Here is a 12,469-nt window from a genome sequence, read left to right as displayed (position 1 = left end):
TGCAACCAGTGGGCAAGTTACTCCGTTTGTACCTGTCACATAATAATGAGTAATTTAACGGAGCATTGATGATGTGTCAGCGCTGTATTAAGTGCTTTGCCTACTTACCTGGATGAATCCTCACAACAATGTCAGAAGAAGAGATAATCATCTCTGTTTTGCCAATGAGGAAACTGAGATGTTATGAACTTGCCCAAGAGGCATTGCTATAAAGTGGCAAAAACAGGTTATGAGGTCTGAACCAGCCAACTCCCAGGCCATCTTATCTCTCCTCCTCCCCCTTCCCCTCCCCTCTCTGACTTCTTATTTATTTATTTATTTATTTTGCTTTTTAAGGCTGCACCTGCGGTATATGGAGGTTCCCAGGCTAGGGGTCTAATCAGAGCTACAGCTGCCGGCCTACACCGCAGCCAGAGCGGCGCGGGATCCAAGCTGCATCTTGCGACCTACACCACAGCTCACAGCCACACCGGATCCTTAACCCACTGAGTGAGGCCAGGGATCGAACCTGCAACCTCTTGGTTACTAGTCAGATTCCTTTCCACTGCGCCCTGATGGGAACTTCTCCAACATCTTATTTTAGACATTTAAACATGGATATAAAAGTAGAGCGAGAACCACAGGTGGAGCCTTGAAATACCTACTACTTAGCGTCAGCCCTTATCAATATGGGGCTAATTTTGTGTCATCTGTGCCTTTCCCTCACTAGCTCACAGCCCTCTTCCCTCACGGGATGATTTTAGAGCAAATCTCAGGTAAATTAATTTCATCAATAAGTATTTGAATATATATCTCTAATAGATATAGACTATTTTTTTAAATGTAAACCACAATATTATTATCATACTTGAAACTATCTATAACAATTCCTTAATTTTTTCTAATGTCCAGTCCATGTCAGATTTCCGATTACCTCCTAAGTGGTTAGGTTACGTGAGTGTTGGTGTGTTTGAATCAGGACCCATGCAAGGACTGTTGCTGAAACTTGGCTTCTGTCTGCCTTTGCTGAATAGAAACACAGAGACAGTTTTGGGCAAAGGAGAAAAAAGATAGCTTTATTGCTTTGGCAGGCAAAGGGGGCCACAGCCGGCTAATGCCTTCAAGATTGTGCCCCCCTTGGGAGAGATTAGGAGGCAGTTTTATAGTTTGGGGAGTGGAAAAATAGGTCCATAGATAAGGGTCAGAGGAGAGGCAAGCTTACATTGTCTTTCTTTTTTTTCCCCATTTTTTTTTAATTACTCAAATGAATCTATCACATCTGTAGTTGTACAATGATCATAACAATCTGATTTCACAGGATTTCCATCCCACAGCCCAGGCACATTCCCCCCACCCCCCCAACCTGTCTCCTCCGGAGACCCTAAGTTTTTCAATGTCTGTGAGTCAGCATCTGTTCTGCAAAGATGTTCAGTCTGTCCTTTCAAAGCCAGTGTTTAGTGGCCCCAGGACCAGTTCTGATGGTCTTCCTTTCTGAAATGAAGAATGCTTCATCAGATAGTTAACATCTTCCATTTGTTGGCGGGGTGTTAGTTCAGCAGAAAGGCTCAAAGATACTGTTTTGTATGTTCCTTGAGGAGGAACCAGGACCCTGCCCCCAGGCTGCACTCTGGTCTCTTGGCTGCTCCTCCCTGGTCTCTGCATCCCCTCCCTTCCCTGATGAACAAATGTTGGAACCTGTCCTTTGGAGCTCAGGGAAGGTCATGGAGGCTGAAGCTTCCTCCCTAAAAATAAGAAATGGGGGACACCGAAAGGCATGTGTGCCCAGGAGCCCTGCAAGGCCCTGCTCGGTGAGGTTCCAGGACTACACTTTGAAGTCTAAGTTTTCCTAACCTCACCACAATGTTCCTCTCTTCCCCTTGCCTTTCTGTGAGGCCTGTCCTTGGAGACAGTTCCTTAGCTGGAGGAACTTGAGATTGTAAAATAATTCCTGTGAATTGAATATCTAGTTTTCCTCTCCCCAGAAGGAAACACACTTAGTAGGTAATATCTGAAAAACCCTGGGTCTGTGTGGAATGGACAAAATACATTGCCACACGGGTTCATGATGGCTCTTTCCTGGAAAGTCATTCACGTATTCATTGGTGGTTGAGAACATCTCTATTCTTCTGCCTGGAGGACAAGCCTCCATCCCAAGCTATGGTCAGCTCTCCTCCTAGGCCCTGGCTGATGTACATAATGCTGGCTTGAAAAGCCTATCTTGAGCCCTGAACTGAAAAAATGATATACGCTGTTGGAGAATGACTTGGAAATGGGAGCAATGGGCTTGTTAGTTTCATAAGTGGTCATGACTTCAATGGAACCTTTCCCATGGAGCACATTTTCCAGTTTTCATGTTTGTTGTGGTTCTGTTTTGAACTTGAAGGTATAGTGATCCTTCACTGCGTTGTGGCACATGGGAATTCAACCAGGAGCCCTGGAAATGACAGCCTTCTCTGTGGAGATGATGAAGAAAACTGCCCAGGTGATGTATAACACGTGCAGTGTTTATATTTTAGCAGCTTCATATTCAGTCTCAGAACGGTGATCTCCCTAAGTTTTAAGTTGTTGATAATATAGTCATTGCAAAACTAGATAGTCTTTTGAGCACATTGATAATGTACCAGATACTGGGCTAAGTGCTTTGCATACAGTAATTCATTTACTTCTTGTAAGAACTCTATGAGCTGGATAACATTTTTCACTTAATATCAAGGTGAAACTCGAAAGGATACAAAACTTGCCAAAGATCACACAGCTGGTATATGGTGACTCTAGGATTCACCCTCAGGTCTTTCTATTTTTTCTTTTTAGGGCCACCCCCGTGGCATATGGAGGTTCCCAGGCTAGGGGTCAAATCGGAGCTGCAGCTGCAGGCCTACACAACAGCCACAGCAATACAGGATCTGAACTGCATCTGTGACCTTCACCGTAGCTCACAGCAATGCCAGATCCTTAACCCACTGAGCGAGGCCAGGAATCGAACGTGCATTCCCATGGATACTAGTAGGTTTCGTTACCACTGAGCCACAACAGAAACTCCCTCTTTCTGATTCTAGAGGTTCCATTCTTTATCATTATACTATTTGGGGCATCTCAGATATGGGCTCCAGCCTCTAGCATGTGATATTTTGGATTATATTCACAGAAAGTTGGCATGTTCTATTCAAATTTTAAAAAAGATTTTATTGTATAAGGGAAGAGGGCAACAATTTTAAAAATACGTTTTACCTTGGAGCTGCCCGAATCAGTGTTCTCAAAGCTGTTAGTCTGAGACAGGGGTCAGCTTTTGTAAAGGGTCAGAGAGTAAGAATTTAGGTTTTGTGAGCCATGAGGTCTTCCTTGCAAGAACTCACCTCTGCCATTGAACTATGAAAGCAGCCATAGACACTACACAAATGAATGGCTCTGATGTCTTCCAATAAAACTTTATATAACAGGCTGTGGGCCAGATGGCTTTTGAGTCATCGTTTGCTAGCTCTTGGTTTAAGCTTCTGTCTGTCCTTGATAGATCATCCTCTCTGGGTCTTCTACAGGGGTTGTTCTTTTTCTTCTTCTTTTTTTGGGCCATGTCCATGTGGCATGTGAAAGCCTAGGCCAGGGATTGAACCACGCCACAGCAGTAACCAGAACCATAGCAGGGATGACCATGGATCCTTAACCTGCTGAGCCACCAGGAACTCCTCTCTCTTATTTTAAAATAAAACACAACACAACACAAGCCAACTCCAAAAGTAGGGCAGAGTGGAGAAGAGCCCTCTGCCTTCTCTGGCCGCTTCTCTGAGCTGGGAGAAAGGTGACTTGGTATAAATGCTCCTTTCCTAGAAGCTTGGGGACATTGTAGCTGAGCCAGGAACATGCTGAGCGAGTCATCCGGATGAGTCATCAGTTCCTGCCCAAACTTCGTCTTTCCTTCCCACTCGAGCAAGTGGTCTGGGGAGCGCCCACAGGCTGTGGGGTCCAGCCCTGTCTTAGGGCTGGCTTGTGGGTCTTGTCACCCATGTAGTGAGAAGGACAAAGCCAACTTTATGTGTCTGCGTGCTTTTCCTCAGTCCAGTTTCCAATGTCTTAAATGATGACAGTTTCATATTTCCTTTGGGAGGTTATTCCATAATCTGATAATTGACGGTGTTAAAAAATCTGCCTCATCATCTTCTTACACATATTTAAAATGTTTTTTATTGTAGTAAGAACACTGAACATAGGATTTCCCCTCTAACGTTTAAGTGTACAATACAATATTCTTGACTGGAGGCATCTGATGTTGCACAGCAGATCTCTAGAAATTATCTTACTGAACTGAAACTTTACAGCCACTGAACAACGACTCCTCATTTCCTCTCCCCCAAGCCCCTGGTAACCACCATTCTACTCGCTGCTTCTGTGCATTTGGCTATTTAGATACCTCCCATAAGTGGAATCCTGTATTATTTATCCTTCTGTGATTGGCTGATTTCACTTCGTCTAATATCCTCCAGGGTTGCTGCAAATATATTGCAGGGATGTTTCTTTTTTAAGACTGAATAATATCCCCCTGTCTTTATATACCACATTTTCTTTATCGAGGCATCTCTTGCTAAATATTTAGGTTGTTTCCACATCTTGGCTCTTGTGAATAATGTTACAATAAATGTGGGGGTGCACCCTTCTCTTTGAGAGCCGGATCTCAGTTTTTTTGGATACATACCCAGATTTAGTGTTGGAGGGTCACATGCTTGTTCTTTATTTAAATTTTTTGAATAAACTCTGTACTGTATCCATAGCAGCTGTAGGTTGCCTCTTTCGTCTGTTTTTTTTGTTTCTTTTCTGTACAGCAGATTGTTCCTTTGTTTAAGGTCACAGGTAAGCCCAGTGGCCTGATGTGAATTTGCAAAGACTGGCTCTAGACTGTGTGCTGTTAATTCCCATACTAAGACTCTAGAATCCTGTCGGACAATCAGAATGCTGAATATTTGAGGAAAATGCTGCAAAATAGTTGCTTGCAAGTTCAAGTAAGGACGGTAGCTTCTTGAAAGAGGAATTACTGTAAAGCAGGAACAGATTGCTTCTATTGAGTGCCTGTGTGACCTTGAGCAAGTCACTTAAGTTTTCCAAGTCTTAGTTCGTAGCTTGTAAAATGAAGAAATGAATTAGATGATCTTTAGAAGTCCTTCCTGTTTCTAGATGACGTGGGGATTTTATTTTCAGATAGCCTCAATCTGTGAGCACTCCACTTTTAGCTTGTCATTTTCTATCTTGAGTGAGCCACCAGGACCTATGAGCTACTCACTATGCAGGAGGCCTTTTTGCAGATGCTAAGGATGGGGCAATGAACAGCATGGTCAAGGATGAGGTCAAAGAGGTAATGGGGAGAGGTAGATGCCATTTACTGAGATAAAGAAAGAGCAGATTTGAGGGAGAAAATTCAGTGTTCCCTTTTGGAAATGTTAACTTAAATGCCAGGTAGACATCCAAGTAAATATGTTAGTGAGACAGGTGGCACTGAGGGAAGAGATTTGGGATGGAAAGAAATGTGGGCATTGTTACCATGAAGGTGCTTAAAAGCCAGGAAACACCCAGGAAGGGAGTGAAGAGTGGAAAAGAGACATGAAAGCATGGAGCATCAATGCCTGGCAAAATTTAGAGGTTGGGGAATTGAGGCTGAACCAGCAAGGAGAACAAGCAAAGGAGACATTGCAGGCTTTCTTGAAAAACAAAAGAAAATACTTTTTTTTTTTTTTCTTGTCCATTCTTCTTTGTCCCAGACCATGAATAATTTTAAATGCACACAAACCCCTCACATTTCAGCATTGGTTCATTTTTCTTCTTTGAAAAGGATGGGAAAAAAAAGGGCAACTCTACATGACAGCCCACTTCCGCAAGCTCAGAATTGGATGACATAGCGCTTCTGGTTAAAGGACATCTGATCAGGCTGGATTGGCCCCTAGGTAACATATCCTCGTCGCCCAGGAGGGAAACGAGTACATCTTGAGATCTTAGAGAAACAGACCCATTTATATTTTTATAGGAAATGGCATTGCATGTAAGACAAATGGGAATCCTCAAATATAGTACATTTTCCAATTTTGCATTTTTTTCAAGGGCATTGTGAATTTATATTCTCCTGTCTCAAGGCGAGAGTTGGCAAGATAAGAAGGAAAATTAACTTAAAAATATATAAATAAAAAGTTTTCTTCTTCCCCTCTTGGCCTAAGAAGTTTGTAAAATGAAGAAACCCCTATTGGCAAGATGCCTAGAATATTCAAACCTCAGGCTCTACTTCAGAGACTAGGAAGAAATTTTCTCCAAACTCTGCTCTGACCACTTAAACTCCATTTTGTCCCCCTCTTTTTTTTTAGGTCAGATACCTGTGTGGAAAGATGAATGTGTAGGTATTTGTTTTTCTTCCTCTCTTTCCTTGTTAACACTTGTGGGACTTCTATCTCAAAAATTTAGTACCCCCTTTTAAAAAACTTTACACGGAGATTTAGCTATGTATCTAACTAAAAGTTTAGAGATACAGGAAGACATAAACATTGTAATGATACCCCCAAAAGCATCACAATAGTAATTACCCTTAGAGTTTATTTCAGAAGAGTTGCTGAATTTAATATCATTCACAAAATCATTAAACAGATTTTTTTATGAGCACTATTGGAATAAATAAGGGAAGACTGTATGGAAAATAAACCTAATTATCAATTGTGGAGAGTTGTAATCATTGAGGCATCACAAAGCCTGTTTTGGCTTGAAAATAAGATGAAGGACCCATGCTGTTTAACCAAAGTACCCGTAGAATTGAGAAAAATTCCATATTCAACTAAGCCATTTGGGTGTCTGATGTATTCTTCACTTTAGTTTAGCCCAAGAGAATCCATCATGTATTCTATAACTATGCATATGATCCAAGGAAGATGACTACTCCTTGTCTCTGTCCACACTATCAAACAAAGATGGTCTTACTTCTGATTCCTTTTACTAGCTCTTAGAATCAAATTTTGGCATCACTGACCTACAGTAGCCCCAGTGGTTTCTCATTTACTTTGTTGTAGAATTTTTGTCTTTGTTTTTTTTTTGGGGGGGGGGTCTTTTAGGGCTCTACCCATGGTACATGGACGTTCCCAGGCTAGGGGTCAAATCAGAGCTTCAGCTGCTGGCCTACACCACAGCCACAGCAACGCCAGATCCCAGACAAGTCTTCGACCTGTACCACAGCTCATGGCAATGCAGGATCCTTAAACCACTGAGCGGGGCCAAGGTTGGAAACTGTGTCCTCATGGATACTAGTTGGATTCGTTACCACTGAGCCACAGTGGGAACTCTGATTGTAGAATCTTTGGATTAGTATCTTGTGAAGAGTTTATGATACTTCCCATTACCCGTGATGTCCATCCATTTATGAGATGATGTTGTGATCTGATCCACCAGTGCATGTAATTTTCCCCACGCAATGTTGTGGGACAGACTCACTCCCCGAGGAGTGTTTCAGTTTTGGGAATGTGGGCTGGGAAAGCGTAAGGTGGCAGGGGAAGAGATCAAGCGAGCCCTGCCACCCCCAGGACCACGGGAAGCTTCATAGCCAAGCCATTGTCAAGTCCATGCCTTTCACATCTTCACAGCCAACGCCACACAGGGGCCTAATCATTCTTTGGTCATAGGATTAACTTTTCCTTTTTGTTCATAAACATCTCTGGAATGGGTGGTTTTTTTGGTCACCCCTGCGCTAAGTCATCAGGTCTCACGATAGGCAGAAAATGTTCGATTTCACAGCTGTTCAATTTTCAGATAACGTGACCTTGATGAACATTAGATGAAAGCAATTGGGATTTTAGGTGCATTTTGAAAGGGGGAATGCTGATAAGCCTTTTCATTTCCACGGGAGAGGAAGAGAGGAGCCCATCTGGTTGGGGGGTGGGGTGGGGCGGGGTGACGGAGGTGGGCAGCATGTGTGATTTATTTTTCTTCCAGGTTTTAAAGTTCCATGGAGGAATCACAGGACATTTTCTGCTTGGTGGCATGGAAGGGTTTTTAAATCCAAATAATGCTGGGAATATTTAAGGGCAGGCTTATTTGGCAGAGGAGAGAGCTCTGTGAGCCATCAAAACAGGGCCTGGCAGCACTTTCGCTGGTGTGGATTTGTGTTGCTTGGATGAACTGAGAGGCTGATGGAATCACTGTATCCAGCAGCTGCTGGTTAAGGCACTCCTTGGGATCGTGCTCTGCGTGGTGTTTATTAAAAGGCTGGCTATGTTTAAAGGGGCATGACGGCCAGAGGAATTAGTAGAGTTCAGGATATAGAGCCAGAGGGCTTCCATGTAAAGTCAGGTGTGCTTTGCAAAAGGAGAAAAGACCTTTCTGGAGCACAGCGGATCCATCAGTAGGTCTCACTGCTTCTTAAATTCATCACCTTGCCCTCCATCCCCCAGCCCTGGGCCTCCACCCTGTATGGCTGCCTTGCTTTCCTCGTCCAGCCCACCCAGTGTCTTCCTGCTTTACTCCAGTCTGTATTCTCCTATCTAATACATCAATGAAATGCTCCATAGTTTAGTTTTTACATATGCCATATAACCTTCTTCAGCTCTCTCCTGCCTCGTATTTCAAATGTGAACCCTTCAGCCCACTGACATTTGAGGTCTCTAACTTGCATTCATAGCCATCCTGGGCCACTTCTCAAAAGGTCCATCAAATCTGCCTCCTGCCCCCTGTGTAAGGCTAGCGTATTCCTGACCCTGAGTTTTTTGCATATGATATTCTCCACAACTCAACTGCTTGCCCACTGCCTCCTGAAAAAATTCTACATGTCCCAGAAATTTTTCTTTAATCAGATAAGCTCCCTTAAGGAGTTCCCGCTGAGGTGCCACAGGATGGTCGGCATCTCTGCAGCGCCAGGATGCAGGTTCCATCCCGTGCCGGGCACAGTCAGTCAAAGGATCCAGCATTGCCACAGTTGCAGCCTAAGTTGCAACTCCTGCTCGGATCTGATCCCTGGCCTGGGAACTTCATATGCTGCAGGTGGCCAAAAACAAAAGATAAATTCTCTTTGTACTGGGTATGAGGTTTCTCTTAGAATTGCCAAGATTTTCAAGATTCTGGAATCAGTTCATTTACCGAGTGTCTCAGATACTCTGCTAGGAATTAACTTTTTTTTTTTTTTTTGTCCTTTTGCCTTTTCCAGGGCTGCTCCTGCAGCATATGGAGGTTCCCAGGCTGGGGGTCGAATCGGAGCTGTAGCTGCCAACCTATGCCAGAGCCACAGCAACTCGGGATCCGAGCCACATCTGTGACCTACACCACAGCTCACAGCAACGCTGGATCCTTAACCCACTGAGCAAGGCCAGGGATTGAACCTGCAACCTCATGGTTCCTAGTCAGATTCGTTAACCACTGAGCCACGATGGGAACTCCCTTTTTTTTTTTTTTTTTTTTTAATTTGAGCCTTTCAACAGCCCTTTAAGGTAGTAGATGTTATCATCTTCAATTTTCAGATGACGAAACTGAGGCTCAGACAGCTTAATTAGCTTGCCTGAACCCACAGGGCTAATGAAAGACAGAACTGAAAATGAAACAGTAATTTCCTCCCTCCTAATCCAGAGTTTTTCCCACTGTTTTCGGTGCACCACAACTGTTTACACGGTTACTATGGTTGTTTTTACTGATTGGTTGCTTATTATTGACTTTAATTTGTCCTCTTATACCAGTGGAGATTTTTAGATAGAACATATCTTGTTTCTTTGATATTCTCCAGTGCCTACTACTGGACTCTGGAAAGAAGAACTCAACCAATGGAATTTGACCGATCAATTTATTTGCCAAAATACACAGCTCTTTGCCTTTGAGACATTTTGCAGTTATTTCTGGGAGAAATTTCAGTCAGAGTCCCATTGATTGGCATGCATGGGGGCAGATATCTGGCATGTACAAGCAGTACAAGTCACCAACCTAAACCAGGTCAGCCAGTTCCTCGGCAACATTCTGCCACCCTCTGCAACTCTGTGACCTGGCATCACAGGAATTTGCTGTGTACAGATCACCCAGAGTTCTTTGCAATTCCTCTGGTGGCCCTGGCCAGTTACATATGTTCCTTTCATAATATTAATTAAGAAGTATAGTGGTCATTGCTATTAATAAAAGGATTACTTAAGGTTCTGGGGGTGCCAGGTGCCATAGCAAACTTCGTGTGAAATGCCCTTCTGAAGTGACCACCATGATCTCTCTGGGTGCACAGGTTTCTGAGTCCTACACGCTGTTGATCTTACCATGACTATGGAAAGTTCCACCCTGGGCTGGAGCTGGCTAGTTAGCTGTTTTCTCTGGGTGCAGGCACGTGTCTGTTGTGAATTAACAGGTGGAACATCTAGTTAGTATTTCTTTACTGTTTCTCTTGACAATCCGTATTTATTGACACTTTCTACATATAAGCGACGAAGAAGTTACGTATTACTTCCTCCTCTCCATGTTGAAAACATAGGCAGTCAAGACTCTAAAATATAAAGGGAGTTCCTATTGTGGCTCAGTGATTAAGGACCCGATGTTGTCTCTGTGAAGATGTGAGTTTGATCTCTGACCTTGCTCAGTGGGTTAAGGATCTGGCCTTGCTGCAAGCTGTGGTATAGTTCACAGAGACGGCTCAGATCCAAAGTTGCCGTGGCTGTGACATAGGTCACAGCTGTAGCTCCAATTCAACCTCTAGCCTAGGAACTTCCATATGCCACAGGTTTGGCTGTAAAAATAATCAATAAATAATTAAAAAAAAAAGGTACAAGGAAGTCACTATAGGATGGAAATCCTGGATATGAAGCTTCCAATATTTTCCCCTTCAGGGCAAGAGAAACCCTCCAGGGGTCAGATGAGAGAGAGAATCCCCCATTTCAGACAAGCAGACTTCTAGGTGCCTCAGGCTCAGAACAGGGCACCAGAGCGGAGCAGTCAAAAGCCTGGACTCTGGGTGGGACGCTTGGGTTTGAGTCCCAGTTCTGCCATGTACCTGCTGTGTCATCTGGGGAAGTGACTTAGCCTCTGATTGCTGTGCTTTGCTTATCCATAAATAAGAGTTATAACAGTGCTTCCCTCACAAGGCTATTAGGAGTATTCAGTGAGTTAATACAGTCATTTCAGTTGTCCTTCCCTCTGCAGTTCCGCATCCTCGGATTCAACCAATCACTGGATCCCAGTCTGGGGATACCTAGGGCCGACTATAAATGCCATATAAAATAAGGGATCTGAGGATTTGGGTATCAGCTGGATACTGAGGGATGACTCTGTATAAATAACCAACACATGGGAACAACCTAAATGTCCATGGACAGATGAATGGATTAAGATGTGGTACAGATACACAATGGAATACTACTACTCAGCCATGAAAGAATGAAATCATGCCATTTGCAGCAACATGGTTGCAGATAGAGATTCTCATACTAAGTGAAGTAAGTCAGAAAGAGAAACACAAATACTGTAGGATATCACTTATATGTGGAGTCTAAAACATGGCACAAATGAACCTATCTACAAAACAGAAACAGACTCCTAGACCTAGAGAACAGACTTGTGGTTGCCCAGGGGGAGGAGGAAGGAGTGGAAAGGACTGGGAGTTTGGGGTTAGTAGATACAAACTATTACATTTAGAATGGATAAGCAATGACATCGTGCTGTTTAGCATAAGGAATTATATCCGATGACTTGTGATAGAATATAATGAAAGATAATATGAGAAAAAGAGTATATACACACACACATATGTATATATGACTGGGTCACTTTGCTGTACAGCAAAAATTGACAGAACATTATAAATCAACTATACTTTAATAAAAAATTAATGTAAAAAATAATGCATATAGACCATCATCTGGCACTCAGTAAGTGCTGTGTGCTTAAGGTGGGGGGGAAAAAAGAAAAGGAAAGGAAAAAACCCTTCTCTCTTTTCACTGCCATCAGCCCCATGTCTCTGACAACCTTCACAGAAAGAAGAGCCTTCTTTCTTAACACAACTAAGCTTTCTCCTTTAAACAACACCAGTGTTTCTGAGAGGTAGTTTGGACAGAAATCTTAAATAAAATATGAAACATTCCCATCACAGTGCCCATCACCTAATCTGTAGAGCTAGTTTCTGGTCACACAACTGGACATATCCCAGCGTGGAGAAAAGGAGCAATGCAAGATTGGAGTATGTTTTATAGAAAAACTGGTAGCACAGGTGGGAATATGATTCTCCCTACAAATGTGCATTGAAGATGAGTTGATTTATTGTACCTTTTCTCATTCTTCAGCTACCACCACACCACCAAAGCGAAGAGGCCACTTCTCTCGGTGCCCCAAGCAATACAAACATTACTGCATCAAAGGGAGATGTCGCTTCGTGGTGGCCGAGCAGACACCCTCCTGTGTGTAAGTGGAGCACTCCAGCAATCAGCAAAGGGGTGCAGTCTCCTGCTGGCTTGGGGCTTGACAGGACTGGAAAGTCTGAGCTAAGCCAGCCATCTGCTGGGATGCAGTTCCCCCTGGTCCTGCCCCC

At 43.3% G+C, this 12,469-nt stretch overlaps 1 protein-coding gene across 5 annotated transcripts in view; it reads left to right on the top strand.

Moving 5' to 3' along the window:
* Window positions 1–12,469, top strand: part of BTC (betacellulin) — a 48,990-nt gene that overhangs the window by 26,245 nt on the left and 10,276 nt on the right. For 4 of the 5 annotated variants that reach the window (XM_047799149.1, XM_047799151.1, XM_047799152.1 and 1 more), the window contains 2 exons: window positions 2,363–2,461; window positions 12,225–12,342. In XM_047799149.1, the coding sequence (XP_047655105.1) occupies window positions 2,363–2,461; window positions 12,225–12,342 (217 nt within the window). The remainder of the gene's footprint in view (window positions 1–2,362; window positions 2,462–12,224; window positions 12,343–12,469) is intronic. The other variant, XM_047799153.1, reaches the window with a different exon arrangement.

Source organism: Phacochoerus africanus, chromosome 10 (genome assembly GCF_016906955.1).
Source record: "Phacochoerus africanus isolate WHEZ1 chromosome 10, ROS_Pafr_v1, whole genome shotgun sequence".
Taxonomy (NCBI): domain Eukaryota; kingdom Metazoa; phylum Chordata; class Mammalia; order Artiodactyla; family Suidae; genus Phacochoerus; species Phacochoerus africanus.
Note: the sequence above shows the minus strand (reverse complement) of the source record. Positions and strands in the feature narration are given on the sequence as shown.